The sequence below is a fragment of the Mesoplodon bidens genome (genome assembly GCF_964165515.1).
Source record: "Mesoplodon bidens genome assembly, chromosome: 11".
In the NCBI taxonomy this organism is placed as follows: Eukaryota; Metazoa; Chordata; class Mammalia; order Artiodactyla; family Ziphiidae; genus Mesoplodon; species Mesoplodon bidens.
Genome location: NC_138167.1, coordinates 83960027 through 83978885, shown reverse-complemented (window position 1 = coordinate 83978885; position 18859 = coordinate 83960027). Strand labels below are relative to the sequence as shown.

Below are 18859 nucleotides of genomic sequence, written 5' to 3'. Positions count from 1 at the left end.
CTGCGACCTCCGCTGTGCTGTCCTTCTCTCAGATCCTAGAAGGGGTCGCCTTCCTTCCCACCGCAGGGCCTTTGTACCCGTTCCCCTCCCCCACTGGCCTGGCTCATTATCCATTCATTTAGGTTCAGTCCCGACACCCCTTCCTCAGAGAACCTCCCAGGCTAGCTTCGTCTCTTGTTAGATACTTTCCTAGCATATAATTCTTCTCCACAGTCCTTATCACAAGGATATTAATTAAATAATTAATTGTGTAATTAGTAAGTCTCTCTCATTGGCTAGGATGTGAGTTCCACTAGGTGAGAGCTAGGTCTGTCTTATTCATTGCTGTTTGCCTAGTAGCCCTTGGCACACAGTAGGTGCCCCAGCTCTAGCTGACCTGAACCTCTCCTACCCCACTCTCAAGTGATCGGTCAGCCTCTGTTCCAGGGATAGGGAACCTGCTTCCCACTCCAGTCCCTGGCCCATCCTGTCTTCATACTGTTCTTAAGGTCTTAAGACCCAGCAAGGGGGGGAAGTGTAGCTATGAAGAGCTCAAGTAGGAGGGCTCAAGTAACCTCTTCTGTTTATAGCACAAATGGGGCATCTTATGAGAAGGCCAGTTACTGTGGCTGTTGTTTTAATGGACTGTTTCTCTCCCTCTTTCTGTGGCGTTCAGATGTGGAATACTCAGAAGACCACTGCCATTTGGTGAGTTCAGGCTTTTTTTTTTTTTTTTTTTTTGCAGTACGCGGGCCTCTCACTGTTGCGGCCTCTACCGTTGCGGAGCACAGGCTCCGGACGCGCAGGCCCAGCGGCCACAGGCCCAGCCGCTCCGCGGCATGTGGGATCCCCCCAGACCGGGGCACGAACCCGTGTCCCCCGCATCGGCAGGCGGACTCCCAACCACTGTGCCACCAGGGAAGCCCCGAGTTCAGGCTTTCTTGCGCTCCTGCTGAAGCGGATGCCTTCTGCAGCACGAACGGTCTCCTTGGGTAACGCTTCTTCTACTCTGTCTTCCCTTTAGATTTTACCAGATTCGGAAGCATTCCAAGATGTGCAGGGAAAGAGACATCGAGGGAAGCACAAGTTCAAAGTAAAAGAAATGTATCTGACAAAGCTGCTGTCGACCAAGGTAAACTTACTGTTCTGGGAGCGCTTTTACGGCTACCTTGGGGGTGTATGATGTGTTTGACTTAATTTCCACTGAAGTGTGAAAATGCTACAAATCCCTTGTGCCTCCTAGCAAAGCGAAATGAAAGTTTAAATTGTAAACGCTTCCCACCCCCTTCGTCTTCTGTTTTTACAAACTGCAAAGATAAAGCACTTTACAAATTTCCACCATAACATCTTCAGTCAGGGATTTAATATTGTTCCCAGTCCCTTTACCCACCATTGCACTATTGTTATATTTTTAGGTGGACAGCATAATTATTCCTTTTTGTTTACTTGTTATTTTAGGTGAGCAATAAAACTCCCTCTTTGAATTGCAAATAAAATGAAGAGGGGGGGAGGTCATTTTAAAATTAAGAATTCTGTTCACATATAAAAGTGTCAGATATGAAAGCCCATGGAATACCAAATTGGGAGCAAATTTTACTTCATCTGGCTTTTAGTGGGATTAATGGAAGTCTGTGGTGATGCTTTTTTTTTTCTTTTCTGAAATGACCAGCAATGTAAATGCTATTATCTACACCTGGCCCTAGTCTTCTGATGGGCATGCTTCTTCAGATTACAGCTGAGCATCTGCTTGGAGCTTAGATTTGTTTAGTGGGTAGAGGACAGCCAGAGCCTCTTGATTTTCTCATCTGTCCCACAGAGCTCTGCCTATTTGGTTTTAGTAAAACACTCAAATGCTTTGGAAAGTACACAATAAAACCCTATGATGGAAATACATGCAACAGGAAAAGTTCTGGGAACCGAGCACTATCACTTGAGTTTTTCTAGGCTGAACGTCTGGGGCTTCTTGGTTTATGTATACAGACCTCCAACTTACATTTCAACTGCTAGAGATGTCTAAGATAGCCTCCCTGTTGACTAAACAGTGTTATCAGCAAGAAGCTTATGAAGCAGATCTAAACCTGGGCGTGGATTTTCAGGACCTTTGTCTAATACTGTGAGTGTTGGCCTCATTTGACGATTTTACGTACTTTGTCTTCAGCTTGTTTTTCTCTGTTTTGTAACTTAGATTTTATTTTTCATCATGTTTTCAAAACCACCACCCTATTTTTTTAATCTTCCAAGTCTGATGTGCTCTGTCTTTCAGGTGGCAATTCACTCTGTGCTCGAAAAACTTTTTAGAAGTATTTGGAGTTTACCCAACAGCAGAGCCCCGTTTGCTATAAAATACTTTTTTGACTTTTTGGATGCCCAGGCTGAAAGCAAAAAAATCACAGATCCTGATGTTGTACATATTTGGAAAACAAACAGGTGGGAACAAACAGTAGGTGATTTCAAGAACCTGGGTCAGAATCTTAACTAAACGAAGGGCATGGCTGGTTACAGAAGGGTTCATGTATCCCTATCGTAGAGGTTTTGGGCTTGGTAAGCTATCAGGTCAAAGCAGTTTCTTGCTTTTACTATTTTTAAACAATAAACAAAAGCGTTCCTGTGCTGAGACTCCTAGTATTTAGGACAAAGAAAATAAACTGTATTATCTTTAAACAAGTTTAGCTTGACCAGTAAAAGATGAGAAATTAATATTTTGTGGTTTGATCATACAGTTTCCCATTAGAGAGGACTCTTAAATTTGTCCCTCAGAGAATTACTCTTTGCGGTTTCCAAGCTGTCTATTTTGTATAGAAATTTCTCCTTTTATTTGATCAAATGCCATGAGAATTAGTCAAAGGGTTGTATTTTGTTTTGTTTTTTAATACTTTACCTTAAGCTGACGCAAGGCATCCAAATTAAAATTTCTCCTCAGTAAAGAAACGTAGCTCATTACCTCTAATTGAGATACTCTGTGCGTGAGGTGAATGAGAGTTAGTTATGATGTAATAGAAGTTCTCAGTGCAACCTCAAGCCCTTCTAAGCATCGGGGTTAGACCATTTTAAAGAAGTGTTAAAAGCTCCAGGTCCATCCTAACTCTCTACTCTGGCTCCCTCCCTCCCTTTGTTCTAGCCTCTCCTTCCCAGGCACTGCTTCTCCCACACCAAGCTCCGGTGCTGCAGGCAACAATTTCACTGTGAACATAGCAGGGGCACTAGTCAGGACAGGAGAGCTACTGAGAGGCCCAGCAGCCCATATGATGGAGGGAATTAGCTAGGCCACAGGACCCTGAATGACTTCCAAGTTCATGTGCAAATATCTGAGTACCGACTGTATACCAAGTACTGTTTGTTAGGTAGGTGTTGGAGATAAAGTAATAAACAGACAGAAATCCGTGTTCTTACAGCGCTTGCATTTTAACAGGTAAATTGTATATTAGAAGTCGATTAGTGCAGTGCACAGAGTGGGGAAAACCGGATAGAGACAGGATAGGGTGGCCAGAGGCCTCAGGAGATGACATTTGGATCAGGTCTTCAAAGACGGCACAAACCATGAGACCGTCTGGGGCAAGACCCTTTCAGAAAGACGGACAAAAGCCAAGTCCTGAGGCACAAGCCTGCCTGGTATGCATGACGAAGAGGAGCGACGAGGCCAGTGGAGTTGGGGGCGAGTACGGTGAAGAGTAGTGGATGAGGGCCCAGGCCTAGATCATGCCGGGGTTCTCTCCAGAGAGGGATGGAGAGCCACAGAGGAGACACGGGACCTGATTCTGAGTTCAGAGGATTGCTAGTACCTGTGGGAGAATGAACTGTTGGGAACTGGGGAGTAACAATCTAGGTGAGAGATGACAGTGACTTAGGCCAGGGTGTGGCACTTAGAGGTCAGGTTCTAGAGATCTGCTGAGATGTTCTCGTTGGTAACCATTACCTAATCTAGTCTGGAACTTTCTGTGGAGAAACTTCTTGTCAAGGGCCGCTTTCCGACTCCCCAGTCCTCTCTTGCAGCAGCTCTAACAGTTTAACCCTTTCTCGTTCTGAGTGACGCTGCCGTCTGTTGCTTGGTCTGTTTGGCAAAGCAGACTTGCATACTTCAATGACAAGAACAAACACACCCGTTTACAAACTGTGATCAACAGAGCATCTGCCTCATATGAACGGCTGTATTTGAAGAGAGATTTCTCTCTTTTGGAACAGCCTCCCTCTTCGCTTCTGGGTAAATATCCTGAAGAACCCTCAGTTTGTCTTTGACATTAAGAAGACACCACACATAGATGGCTGTTTGTCAGTGATCGCCCAGGCGTTCATGGACGCGTTTTCCCTCACAGAGCAGCAACTTGGAAAGGTAAGGCCCAGCTTTAGGATTTCCTGTAAGTAAGTATTTCTGTCTTCCTCGTAAACATTCAAATAATAAACCATACCAGCTAAAAAGTCACTGACAGTCACTGAAAATTTGCTCTTCTTCAAAAAAATCTCTCATTTATTTCTACTTTTAATCTAGTTTAAGTGAAAACCAAAATAGATTATCTCCACCCTACTGCAGACTCTGCCTGTGAAAACCTTGTTTTTGTTTCCTAGAAAAATCGTCTACAGGCGCTAATAAACTATGAACCCAAAGTATGAAACTATTGAAATTTGCCTAAATTAATTCCATCTGAATATACCTAAAAGCGTGTATTTGAATACAACCAATTTCTGATGGGGAAGAAAATCTTGCCTGAGATTTCTAATACCTCTAGTTTGTCAGTTTACAATCAAATCAATATTGTTTTTCCTATGGTTTGCTGAACAAAAGCTCTAAAAGGCAAAAAAAAAGATAAAAATAGAGGAAACTTTGAAAGAGATGTTTTGGTCTTTATTCAGGTACTCAAAAATATATTAAGCTGAGCAGTATCTGTATCTCACGGGTTTAGAAAATCTTTTCATGCTGAGCAGTGGCTCTTTGGTGGAAGGATGTTCAGAGTGTCTGGAATGAAGTGTGAGGGACGTGTCATAGGTGCCTCACACTCCTAGTCTAATCCAGACTCACCGCAAACCGAGCCTGTTTCTGACTTTTCCTAGCATTGCGCAGTCGCTCAAGGTGGAATCCTTGGCATTACCTTCAACTCCTTCTTCCCCCCACCTGTGTCTCCAACTGGTTACTACTCACTTGTCCCTTTCTTCTCACTCCTCTGACCTATCCCTTCATCCCTTCTCCGCTGGGATAACTGCCTGCTAACTGGTGTCCTGGCCCCTGCTGTCTGCCTCATCCCCCTTTCACTGTGTCTCAGGTTATCTTTCTAAAACGTAACTCTGATCTTGTCAGGCTCCTGCTAAACATTGCAGATACTTCCCATTACCCACCAGATACAATCTTCACGGTGCCACAGGGCCCTTCCTGACTGGGCTTCAGGTCTCTTTTCTGGCCTCCTCGTTCTCTTGCCCAACCCTTCTGCCTTCTATGCTATGGCTTTTAGCTTTCCCAAACCTACCATGAGCTTGTTCTCACATCCCTTTGCTCATCCCTTTCCTGTCTCATAACCCCTCTGTCTAGTAAAATCCTACTTATTCATTCATTCAAGAAACATGATCCCCTAATGTGTACCAGAAACTGTGGGAGAATCAGATTAGTCTAAACATACCTACTCTGTGACTGTTCCCCTGATGGATTCCCCATGCGCTTTCTTCTTTTGACCAATAAAGTTCTTCCTAGCATGCAGTACACGGAAAGACAGGTAACTGGTTATTTATCCATAGTAAAAAGTGGCTGTTATTGCTTACTTACTATGTTCCTGGCATATTTCAATTAATCCTCACAAGAACCCCATAAAGTACGTACTATTACCCTTATTTTATAGATGAGGAATTGATGTTCTGAGAGGTTACAAGTCTTGTTTAAGATCGTATGTCTAACTCTATGGTCCTTTTCTTTGCTCTGCACTCTGCTATGAATTACTCGTATCTTAGTAAGCACTGTGTAAGTTTGTCTTCCCTGATAGATTGTAAGCTTCTTAAGGGCAGGTACTGGTTGGTTTTTCATTCAATGCCTACCCACAGTCCCTGGCTAAATAAATCTTTATTGAATGAATGATCACATGAGTTCTGGGTTCTACTTAAACTTGACAGGTGAAAAAAAATCTCAGCAATTATCTCAGTCTAGGCATCCTTCAGAATGATTCATCAAGCCATAGATAGGGCCAGTGTCACAGTACATTTTAAAATGTATTGATGGCTTGAATGGCCTATCATTAACTCACCTATCTTCCCTGAGGAGTGATGCAATAAAAATACATATTCCTAGACAAGAAAAATTTAAGCAAATTTTTGTTTGGGCCTCCTCCCTCTCTTCTAGCGTGCATTGTGCACCTGCTTTATGAATTAACCAGACCTCCCCAATGGCAGAAACACCTGCTGAACCATAAAGATCAATTTTTCTTCTTTTGTCACTAGCTGTGTAACTCCTTAGAAGATAACATTCCTTTCTCAATCCTGTAAGGTGTCACGATGACCCACCACCCTCCTTAAATGTGCAGAACAGACTGGTCAGATGACCTGGGGAGATACTGGGCTGCACCTAATGGAAGCTCTTAGCTTAAATACTTATGACCTGATTAATGCTACTACCTATATTACTTATGCTCTGCCTATTTTACAAGATGACTGTTTCTTGCATTACCAAATGTGTGACTGAGCCTCCAATAAAAATGATGATGACTAGGTGACTTGAAATGATTGACCAAATATCAATGATTGTAATAGTGTAATTCTAGATGTGGGAAGAAGCAACAGGAGGGAACCTGGACCATAATAGACTAGTAAGACAGGTGGTCCAGAGGCTTTTGGCTACTGTTAATGGGGCTTACCTCATTCAGTAATAGCACAGTGAGTGGCCTATCAATGAAATCCTCATCTGACCTGGGGATGAGCATTCCCAGTCATGAAATGCCTCCCCAACATTGGTCAAATAAAAAATGATGCCCATCATCCAGTTCTATAAGAATCAAGTCATTAGCCACTGCAGTCACTGACCTATATAATACACCCTGAAAGGAATTCAAGGCAAAGATCAGGATGAGGCATTTTTGTGCTCTGGGAAGACTGGCAGAACTAACCCTCAGTTAGATATTTTCAAGAGAAAATTTTATGAACTCAGTGTCTTGAATCTTCCCATACTTAGTTAATGGTTTTAGTGCATTTCTAAGATATCTATTCCTCACAAATAGCAGTAAACTTCAACCAAGATGTGCATTTGACTGCACAGCCCCCTTCCCTCAAATCACATATACAGGCCTCCCCCCTTACCTCTTCCAAACAGTGCTCACAGCTTTCTGAGAGGCTATCTCCTGGGTCATAATCCTCAGATTGGCCTGAATACATCTTTCCATTTCTTTCGTAGATTGACTATTAGTTTTTCTTTGACAGTAGATGTTAATTTTGTCAAAATTATAACTTTAAAAAACAAATCTTCATTTAAATTTTAATATCACTGTTAAAATTACTTAAAAACATTCAAACTGCCAGGGACTTTTTGCAAAATGAGACATCAGAGCCACCAATACTAATGACCATGCTCTTTCCTGAGGACACTGGACAATCTTTATAATCTAATAAAATAGAAGGGACAAGCAGAAAAATCTGCCACTGCCAATTACTTACCACGTTCATGGTTATATAAAGGGCTCAATCAGACCTACACTCAAACCTTTTATAAATGCCAGAATTCACTGGTGGGTGAGGATGAGAGCAAATGTTTTAATTCAGGCTTTTTACAACTATTAGTAATGAACTATGATTGAAATATGTTCCATTGTTACAGTAACTCAAAATCATGCAAAAATAATTTCAGTTCTTTTATGAGAGGAAGGCAGAATATATTAGCATTTAATCTGCCTGAAAATAACAGTGACTCACCAGAACTATCTGGATGGCAGTCAGTCATGCAGTCAACAACGTTTATGAAGGCCTACTGTATGAAGAATCCTTGTTACCAGGAGATTAACAGTGGTGGAGGTTCAGCTATACTGGTACTCTTATAAATTCCCCATGGTTTTTTAAAAACTCTTTTGGCGGTGGTTGTTTTTCAGGAAGCACCAACTAATAAACTTCTCTATGCCAAGGATATCCCAACCTACAAAGAGGAAGTCAAGTCTTATTACAAAGCAATCAGGGATTTGCCTCCATTGTCATCTTCAGAGATGGAAGAATTCTTAACTCAGGAATCTAAGGTATTGTTACAAAGTAAAAAGACTGTATTTGGATATTTCTTTAAAAAAAAAAAGCCATTTCAGAATCTCTCAACAAGGCTTTATTTCTTTAAGAAACATGAAAATGAATTTAATGAAGAAGTGGCCTTGACAGAAATCTACAAATACATCGTAAAATATTTTGATGAGGTAAGATTTTAAATAACATTAAAAAAATAGATACGAATCAGTCACCAGAATTTGGCTATAAAGCATTCTGTAGGTCTCAGGACAGTTCTGGCAACCCAAATGGCCAGAAAGGGAGGCCAGGAAGCCTGTCTGAGGTGGGGGATCCTGGCACCAAGCCAGACCCTGCACGTGGCTGCTGCCCCTAATAGTTTTATTATGCTGCTCGCCTTTGGACCAGGCATTTACATTTGAGTTAATGGGGCCTATAGCCATACTGGCATAGTTAACTTTGATGAGTAAGTAGTGGTCCTAATAAAAGGGGCCTGCTTATGCTTGGTTGTAATCTGCTAAAGTGAAAGCTAAGCTTGTTAAATCGCCTAGGTTCTGTATGCAGTGGTTAAAGTATGACATATTTCTAACTTAAGCAACTATTTCAGTAAACCATTCTCCTTTATGATGAATCCTCCTTAATCTGGATTTTTTTCTTTGGGAATTCACACAGACACAGTCATCAGATGCGCTGTTTCCAAATATGTTAATTCCCCCTTCCCTGATTCCCCCCACTCAGTCATGCTGGGACAGGCTATCCATGTCAATGGTGAGAATAGCTCACCAATTCCATTTGCTACTTGAAGATCAAGTGAAGCACTAAGGTAGGGTAGAGGCAATGAGTTCCTTAAACATGATAAGCATCCCTCTTTCCAGGGGTCAGGGGTTAGAAGGGAAGCACTGGGGAAGGGAGGGGAGAGGAGGGAGGGACTACACTGCCCAGGAGGGGAGGGGAGGGGAGGGACTACACTGCCCAGGAGGGGAGGGGAGGGGAGGGGAGGGACGTAGACGTCTCTGACCAGGATGCCCCTGCCTGCTGCATTTAAGAAGAAATACTTGCCTGCATGTTGGCTGCCCAGGAATGCTTGCTGTGCTTGGAATGGCTGTAACATAATGCATAAAACAGGGCCTTGAAATTCTGGCCCCATATTTGTAAGCAAATAGTTTGGTATTTCTTGTGAGCTTCTATTTTAAACCTAAGCGTTGTTGATCCTGTGATAATGACTTAGCAAAACAACTTGCAAAGTGAGTATGTAAATGATTGAAGAAAATGTTGGCATCTGTTTCATACAGATTTTACCACTCACAGCATCAGGAATGCAAAAAAAAAAACAATTGTAATGCTAAAACCACCATATCTAAAATAACTGTTCTAATTGTCAACAGATTCTAAATAAACTAGAAAGAGAACGAGGGCTGGAAGAAGCTCAGAAACAACTCTTGCATGTAAAAGTCTTATTTGATGAAAAGAAGAAATGCAAGTGGATGTAAGCACTCTGGGGCCTGGCTTAATCTGGTAAAGTTCTTCAGACGACTTAGGAGCAAAATGGCTGCTTAAGCTACTCTGTGTCGTTAATTTTTTAAGTTTGCACATAGGTTCCACTTTGAGCACTGTCTTTTTTAAGAGAGCAAGGCACATGCACAGCTTTGAGAAAGCATACCAAGCACTGTGCCTGTGTGTGTACTGTGGGAGCGCTTCTGTACATAGAGTTGGAGTGGTTGTCACAAACAGCCTCCTTGTTCACAGAGAATACAGGGCCAGTAAGCAAGGGTCAGTATTGTAACTACAGTCTCTACTTAAGCACAATGATATGACGTGGTTTTGTTTGAAAACTACAGCTGTGTAGCACTTGTGACTACACTGCACCTCTGCAGACAAGGGACATTGCCAGTGATCAAAACAAAGTGTGAAATGAGTCATCTGGAAACAAGGTAGGGGTGTTAGGGCAACCTGAGGACTTGCAGCATTGAAACTTTCCCCGGTAGTTCTTGGAAAAGCTGACCGCAGAATTTGGTAGTGTGTACACTTAGCATTTGTGAGTGTGTGTGTGTTTTTAAACCAAAAACTAACAGTGTTGCAACATTGTTGAAAGGGCTCGTGTTTTTCAGTGGTCACCGACTGTACTCCATCAAACTCCCCTCCATTTCACTAAGGAACTCTAAAGCAAGGAGAGGGAGTGGGCTTCTTTAAATGAGACAGCATTTTACCCAGACACTCTAAAATTTGTACGTTTTCTTCATTTTATGTTTTTCATATTAAATGTATTTGATAGTGGACATGTTGGCTATTGTAAAAAAAAATCAGTAGCTTATTTCTGTCTAAACACTTCGATCAGAACTGTCTGTGGAAGAGTAATTCTACATCTCTATATTACTATCTCCTTGCTTTAGATTTCTGGTGAACCCTGTGGTTATAAATACTTGTGTGTGATTAAAAAAAATACATTTTACATTTCATGAAATTGCTGTTCACACTGGAGTATTATATATGAATATATATATTTGAGGCCCATGGCCTGAAAAATATTAGTATACAACTTGGTATCTTAGTCTTACGATGTACTTTTTGAGAGTATTCCTCACAAGAGTTAAAAAAAAAAAACCTGTTTTATTCATGCCTTTTTTTAAAAGAATTCCCTATCTAGTTATACTGTAGTCTTTTTATTGCTGATTTTTTATTCCTGAATTTTTGCTGCTCATGACCAACTTTAATACCACTGTGTTTTCCTTCTATTAAACCAGAAGTAAAAAGTGTAATTGGCAACTCTCAAACTTTCCTTGTGGCACCTTGACCCTTGGTGCTCCAAATCCCAGATTGAGGAAAGAAGTTTTTTCAAGTAGCAAATAAAACATTGATCACACATTCCTTAAAATCATTTACCAACACTCTATGGGATATCAGGATTTAAATGTGAGTTTGTCTTAAATGAATGCAGTTCTTTGTGCTCCTCACTCTCTGGTAAAGAGTGAGAGGTGACACCTCACAAACTGATCAGAGAAAATAAGCATTTATTGCCCTGATAGGCACCTTCCCAATCCTGTCGCTTTTGACTATTATCTGTCCAATGGACACACCTCAAAAATACTACCAAATAGATTACTTATAAAGGTGAGAGGTCTGGTCCCCATCTAAGGCTGCTACAGTCTTGATGTGAAGGGGTTCACAAGAGAATAGTAGGAGAGTTGAGAGCCAAGGGTAGGAGAGTTGCCCAGAAGACTTCCCTTCTTTAGGGTACAGAAATGCTAAGAAATCTCGAAGGATCAGTTACAGCTTTATCTAAGTATTCAGTAAATGCTACATGAGGGTGTCCCTGTCCAGCTCTCTGGCACATGAGTCCTGTGTGGAGACTTACCTTCTTTTCCAGGGACTGTGCTGCTGGGAACTTTGGGCAAGTCACTTACCTCTTTGTGCCTCAATTTCTGTATAATATTTCTAACCTACCTCACTGAGGTGGTGTGAAGATTCACTAATGTATGTAGCGTGTTTGTCAATCCTCCAGTGAAAAGCACTATCTGGATCACATTAGCCAAATGCAGTAAATGGCCAAATTAGATGTGTGCTGAAGACAATCAGTCACTGGGTCTATATTAAACAGCAACCAGAGAAACAAATGGCAAACATTGTCTATTTTCAAGTTTCTTTGCATATTTTTTTGGTGCAAAACCATTTATAAACAACTTTCTTTTTCTAACACTAGTGTCTACAGCAGCATTTAAAAATTAATTCTGTTACCTTTTTCTGTATTAGGGATTTAAAGTCTATTTCTTATTGTATACCTGATTGAAGCCGTTCTTGGAGATGAATGTTTTAAATGTCTATATCCAAAAATAAACATTTTGATGTAAATGTGGACTGTTTTTGTCTTTTTCCTCCTTCAAATTTTCTAGTTATAATAGATTTTTAAATTCTGAGTGGCTCCATGGAAATTATTTTTCAAAAACAAAGTGTCACTGTATATGCTCTGTAATATATAGCAAGTAAATCTAGTTTCTTCTAAATGATGTTAAGGCTGCGCAATTTCACTTCTGGCCTCCACTATCAATTAACTTGGACTTTTGAATGTGAAGATTTCTGCATAATGAACATTCCACTTAGTCTGGCAGGCCTGAGCTTCGCCTGTTGATGTGAAGTTATTCTAGCAGAATGCCTTAAAAATATTACATAAAAAAGCAAGTGGGGGGCTTCCCTGGTGGCGCAGTGGTTGAGAATCTGCCTGCCAATGCAGGGGACACGGGTTCTGGTCTGGGAAGATCCCACATGCCACAGAGCAACTAGGCCCGTGAGCCACAACTACTGAGCCTGCGCGTCTGGAGCTTGTGCTCCACAACAAGAGATGCCTTGACAGTGAGAGGCCCGTGCACCGCGATGAGGAGTGGCCCCCGCTCGCCGCGACTAGAGAAAGCCCATGCGCAGAAACGAAGACCCAACACAGCCAAAATAAATAAATAAATAAATAAAATTAAAAAAAAAAAAAGCAAATGGGGACTTACCTGGTGGCGCAGTGGTGAAGAATCCACCTGCCAATGCAGGGAACATGGGTTCGAGCCCTGGTCCGGGAAGATCCCACATGCTGCGGAGCAACTTAGCCCGTGCACTACAACTACTGAAGCCCGCACCCCTAGAGTCCGTGCTCCACAACAGGAGAAGCCACCGCAACGAGAAGCCCACGCACTGCAATGAACAGTAGTCCCTGCTCCTGCAACTAGAGAAAGCCCGCGTGTAGCAACGAAGACCCAGCGCAGCTGAAAACGAATAAATTTATAAAGAAAAAAAAAAAAGCAAATGATGGCATACTTAGGGACACACAGAAATAAAACATTTATAACAGTTTGGTTAGACCAAAACAGTAGGAGGCAAAGTTAAAAACCAGCAATATTTCTAAAGGGACCCCACTGGGTTCAAGTTTTACAATGAATGGCCCTTGTTTTATACAGCCACAGGATTTAATTATTTGTACTTTGTTATTTTCTATCAATCCTAACCCAACGAAGCCAAAATTAGTGAGATCTTCTACACTGTATGGTTAAAACAAAATTAAACACAAAACAATGCAGTTAGAAAAATATTTAAGCTCTTTAATAAATTATGTGCACACAGCTTTTAAAAAAGGTAGTGTTTTATATATCTAGGTATCTTTTTTATTTTTTTATACTAACTTTAAAATTGTCATTTTTCAAAAACTAGAGGTTTATAACTCATATATAGTAAACCAGAAAATGTTCACTGACCCTGTTATTGCCAAGCATCTCAAAGAGGAGGAAGAGGGAATTCAAGATGGGCATGTTTTAGGCAAAATGCCAAAAAATTCAAAGAAAGATTAATAATTTAAAAACTTGATTCCCTAATGAGTTCCTTTTATTTGTTCATTTATTTCACATTCTCAAAGGGTTGTCAATAATAGTCTAAATATCTCTGAATCTGCTTTAGTGCTTCACTTATCATTAGTATAACCCTAAAATCCTGACGTTCCTTCAATACATCATGTACTGGTACCTTCTCTTGAGGCACATTCAAGTGTTTTGGCAAACAGTAATAAAGTATCTAAATACCACATACGTTAAAACTTCAAGCCTTGCTGAGTCACTGATTTCATCCCTTTTAATCTGCCTTTTCTCCGAGAAAATCATTCCCCAGGAAATCCAAGTTCCTCTAGTTGTTTTCTTTGTGTTGTTTCTAGTTCTTCTAGTCTTTTGCGAAGTAGAGAGAGTTCCCTTTGATGCTGCTCCTCCTTAAAAGCACAGAAAGAGGAAAAAAAAGAAAAAGCACACCAAAAAAGACTGTTAGAAAAACTGGTGGAAAAATAACCGTTAGGCAGTGGCCTCAGTGCCTCCTTTATTCAGGCCTGCAACATCTGGCAACAAAAGGATGACCATTTTAGCAGTCTAAGAACACCAGCATGGTCTAGACTACCAACTAGTCCTTGCTTCTCTCCTGCCTCTGGCTGTAGCCTTCAGCAAAAACCCAAAGTCTGTTCCTCTCTAGGTGTAAAATTCACCGGGAGTGAATTAGATAATAGTAATGTAGGGCCCAGCTGTACTTATATGGCAACTTTCTAATGTGTTGAGAGTTTAATAGCAGTTTATCATATAAACAAAGCACTTCGTCTGAGATTCAATTCAGTGACTTACAACATTAAAAATCTTCAGTGCTTACAACATTACAAAATGTCATTGCTTAATAACAGTTCATCTTCTGAAAATCATCCAATCAATTTGATTCCATCAACATCTCAGGGATCTGATAAAGTAGAACCATCTCAGGTTTTGGAATTAGATTTAGGTATGAAACTCAACTCTCACTTAGCTATGACCTTAGTCAAGTCACTTCACCTCTCTGACTCAGCTTCCTCACCTGCAAATTGGGAATACTAATACCTTCCCTCAAAGCATTTTTCATTAGGATTAAATATTGTATGGAAAATACATAGTGCAGTACATTTGCGTAAATGTTGGTAGTAATTAGTATTGTATGAGTGACTACAAACTCAACAGTTATTCAAAGACTTATCAGTTAAGCTTCTTCCTTTCAATTGCCCAATAGGAGACTTTACTCCTAGCACCATCACTAAAGGATAGGATAGACTCAAATCCACTATGCCTCTCAGCAGATTTTTCTGGTAAAGATTTAGGTTTTTAACTATTTAAACAGGTAAAAACTTATGGAAATATTTATCTTTTTTCCCTAAAATAAATGCTCATACCTGCATATGAGGAGGAAAGGATAGTTCCATGCCTGGAATCACAGTTGGTGACTGAAAGCTAACAGGATTGATGGATGCTGTTGAAGGTATGTTAGGACCCAAAATTAAACTTCGAAATTCATTATGTCTTCTCTGTATATCCTTTAGTCTTTTTTGAAGCCTTGTATATTCTTCAAATGGAACATTTTGTCTTAAAAAGAAAAAGTGTTTCTGTTGTTTAATACAGTTACATTCTACTGAAGAACGGTATGAGTCATACAACATAATTTTAATTGGAAGAGAAGGATTTCTAAATTATAAGATTTATCTATATATAATATACACATAAAATTTGGTTTATCTAGAAAGATAAACAGAAACATGATATGACATCTTAATTATATGCGTTATTGTTGGCCCTGCAGGCTATCAACTGATTTTAAAGTTTTATTTGCCAATTCATCAAAGATTAAAAATCTTTTGATACTTTTACTTTCATTTCCACTTTACTCCACCAACCCATGAATCCTGAAACTAAAAGGAGACTCCTTAAACCAAAAGCGTGCCTTATTTTACTGCAGGAATCAAATTGAAATAGAGAAAATACCAGGTTGAATCTTTTTTTTAAAAAGGGAATTATTTGTTTGTTTATTTATTTATGGCTGTGTTGGGTCTTCGTAGCTGCACATGGGCTTTCTCTAGATGCAGTGAGCGGGCACTACTCTTTATTGCAGTACGTGGGCTTCTCATTGCAGTGCATTCTCTTGTTGCAGAGCACAGACTCTAGGGCTTCAGTAGTTGTGGCTCGCGGGCTCTAGAGCTCAGGCTCAGTAGTTGTGGCACACGGGCTTAGTTGCTCCACAGCATGTGGGATCTTCCTGGACCAGGGCTCGAACCCGTGTCCCCTGCATTGGCAGAAGATTCTTAAACACTGCACCATCAGGGAAGCCCTAGGTTGAATCTTATGAATGCCATTTTTGTAGGTGAAATATGGTCAATTTTCACAGATCACCACCTTTTTGGACATAAATTTCCTGACGATCAATCACACCAGTAATCAAATATAGTTTCAAAACCATTCGAAGTTCTAGGCGATCTGTGCCATAGCTGCCCAATCTTGAATTGGTAACACCTCCTCCATAACCATTAATTTTGAAATATTAAGTTGAATTTTGTTTTAGAATGAATTTGGTGACTTCTTACTTTGGAACAGAGAGTATTATAAAGTTGGCATTTATTCCACAGTCTAGAAACGTCTTGGATGTCTAAAAAAAACACAACTGTTCACATTTTGGTAATAATTATACCCAAGAAGATCAGTGCACATTATAAAACATCACTGCTTGCTATACAGGCAATTCCCATTACAGAAAAGTCTGATACTGTCTAAATGCTGAAGACTACTACTAATTACCTGAATTTGAAAAGATTTTATTAACTTGAATCACATGGGTCATACAATGCCACTACCACTAACTTAATCTGGTAAATCTTCTCTGCTCAAAAATGCTAATGATGCAGATTATTAGCTGTGCTTGGATGTAAATGAAAAACCAGAAGCTACTGCCCAATAATATTTTCCATACCAAAAAAATTAAAAAACTGAACTCTGATTCAAAGTTGTGGCCACAATTTAAAAAACTTGTAATCACTAAACTGTCTTGTCTCAGCAGCAAGGATTCACACCACTCCTGGCTACCAAAGCCAGTGACTGACCTCTCCTGTCAGTCCCAACTATAATACAAATGCATGTGTTAAAGACCTTTTGCTTTGAAGAAACATTCAATCAGAAAAAAAATAGCAAAGATAATGAATTAGGAGTCTAATGAATAGTTTTAGAATTCTTTTAAATGTATATTTTAAAAGAAACCCAAGTGCATTATACTCAAAGTTGTATAATATCAAAATAGCCACATGGGGTATGTATACATACAAACACATTACCTATTTAACACCTGATTTTCTGTTTCTAATTCTTCTCTCTTTGCCTCCAAGACTTCTACCTTTTCCTGCATTCTCTTCAACTTGTTTTCATGAAGAGATTTTCTCTAGAAAAAGAGAAACAATTAATATGAGCAAGTATGGTAATACATACTCTCCTATTTGAACAAAGCTATACAGTGAATATTTTACTCACCAAAAAATTTTAGAGATGAGTATTTTCAGGGAATACTAGGAGCAAAGATTAGTACATATGATGCTTACTAAAACTTTTAAAGAAAATAAAACACAGATCTACCTCATATCCTCAACGTGACAAACAGAACCATTATAAATGTCAAGCCAGAAAATTGATATCAATAAGGAAATTGTGCAAATAAAAAATCTAGGAAGGGAAGGAGTCAACTTTTACTAATGAGTTTGCCTGTCACCTCACAATCATGACTTCATTTTCCCAGAAGATTATCATGGGTTTAAAACAACTGTAAATTTAAAATTTAAAAGCATGTTTGCAACTGATAAATTGCTACCAAAGTAGTAAACTAAAGAATCAGACAGATAAGATTGATTATGGATGCATCTCAGTTTGAAAGCATGCCTTTCTAAATATTAAAAAGAAAAAAATTTAACCTTCACAAAGGGAAAATTTTCTAATATGGAAAAATCTATGTATAATGCAAAAGTAGTAAATGAAAAAAGGTAATACCTTTTCAGTTTTATAAACAGGTTGTTTTTATTTTTTACAGAAAAACACCTATAAATGTTGACAATCACTTAGTAGCTACAGACCTTTTAGATTTTTGGTTTCTAACTCTTTACCTAAGTATAACAGGCTTACAGAAAAATGCACATAATGTAAACGTAAAGCAAAATGTAAAACCACGAAGCAAATGCTAGTGTTGTGACCTCACAGGTCAAGAGCACTGCCGTACCAGAAGGGCCCCTACCCTTCCCTCCTTTCAATCTCTGCCCCCTCTGTCCTCTGAAAAGGTAACCAACTAATTTACTTCCAAAGCTGTAGTTTAGGTTTGCGTAGTTTTGAACTTCATACAAATGGAGTCATAGTACACATTCTTTTACAGACGGCTTTTCTCTTTCACTCAATACTGCGAGATTTATTCACGTTCCTGCTTACAGGTGGAGCTCATTCATCGCCTACCCTGGCCCAGGAACCACCCTCCTGTCCTTTATTAGCACAAGTATGTATATATGTACAGGTGGCTCAGGACTCTGTCTACCCATTCATCTACCCAAATCAAAGAAATCATACACTGTATACACTTCTGTTTCTGGATTTTTTGGTGGTGGTTCAACATTTTATCCCTATGACTAAGCCATGTTATTGCATGTCACAGTTCCTCTCTACTGTTATGCTGTTATCCACTTTACAAACCCATTATATTTTATCCCTTCTCCTACTGATAAGAATTTGAATTGTTTTCTACTTTGAAGCTACTATGAATAGTTTTATGAACATTCCTGAATATGTTTTTGGTAGATATATGTCCTCATGTCTCTTTGAGTGTATACCCAGGAATGAGTCATACAGTATACATGTTTTATCTTCAGTAAAAACTGTCAGTTTTCTAAAGTGGTTCTAGCTAATTACCAATTACATGCCCACCAGCAATATACGAGAGTTCTAACTGCTCTACATCCTTACCAACACTTGGTGTGGTCGGTCTTTTTAAATTTTAGCTACTCTGGTGGAATAGGATAATATGTCACTGTAGCTTTAATTTGCATTTTCCTGTTATCTAATGAGGGTGATTACCTTTTCTTATGCATACTAACCATCTGGATATCCTTTTTTTGTCAAGTGCTTGCCTTATGCCTGTTTAAAAAAATTTTTTTTTGAGTAATCTGTCTCTTATTTGTAGGAGTTCTTTATATATTCAGAATATAAATCCTTTGTCAGATATTTGTGTTGCAGATTGACCTTCTCTCAGTGTGTGGTAACATTTTTTCTCATAAGAGTGTCATGTTATAAAAAGAAGTCCTAAATTATAATATCCAAATTATCAACCATATCTTTTACAGTTAGTGCTTTTTATGTCCTGTTTAAAAAATCTTATCCCAAGATCTTAAGATTTTCTC

General features: G+C 39.5%; 2 protein-coding genes across 4 annotated transcripts in view; one reads left to right on the top strand and one right to left on the bottom strand.

The window, feature by feature from the left end:
- Positions 1–12748, top strand: part of PLXNC1 (plexin C1) — a 147834-nt gene extending 135086 nt beyond the window's left edge. Inside the window, exons 25-31 of the mRNA XM_081248722.1 lie at positions 656–687; positions 1004–1111; positions 2243–2406; positions 4159–4306; positions 8025–8165; positions 8259–8333; positions 9528–12748. Coding sequence (XP_081104848.1) covers positions 656–687; positions 1004–1111; positions 2243–2406; positions 4159–4306; positions 8025–8165; positions 8259–8333; positions 9528–9632 — 773 coding nt within the window. The 3' untranslated portion in view covers positions 9633–12748. The remainder of the gene's footprint in view (positions 1–655; positions 688–1003; positions 1112–2242; positions 2407–4158; positions 4307–8024; positions 8166–8258; positions 8334–9527) is intronic.
- Positions 12749–12885: 137 nt separating this feature from the next.
- Positions 12886–18859, bottom strand: part of CEP83 (centrosomal protein 83) — a 121597-nt gene continuing 115623 nt past the window's right edge. For all 3 annotated transcript variants that reach the window (XM_081248714.1, XM_081248716.1, XM_081248715.1), the window contains exons 15-17: positions 16766–16869; positions 14843–15032; positions 12886–13870 (exon numbers count right to left, since the gene is read on the bottom strand). In XM_081248714.1, the coding sequence (XP_081104840.1) occupies positions 13766–13870; positions 14843–15032; positions 16766–16869 (399 nt within the window). In that variant the 3' untranslated portion in view covers positions 12886–13765. The remainder of the gene's footprint in view (positions 13871–14842; positions 15033–16765; positions 16870–18859) is intronic.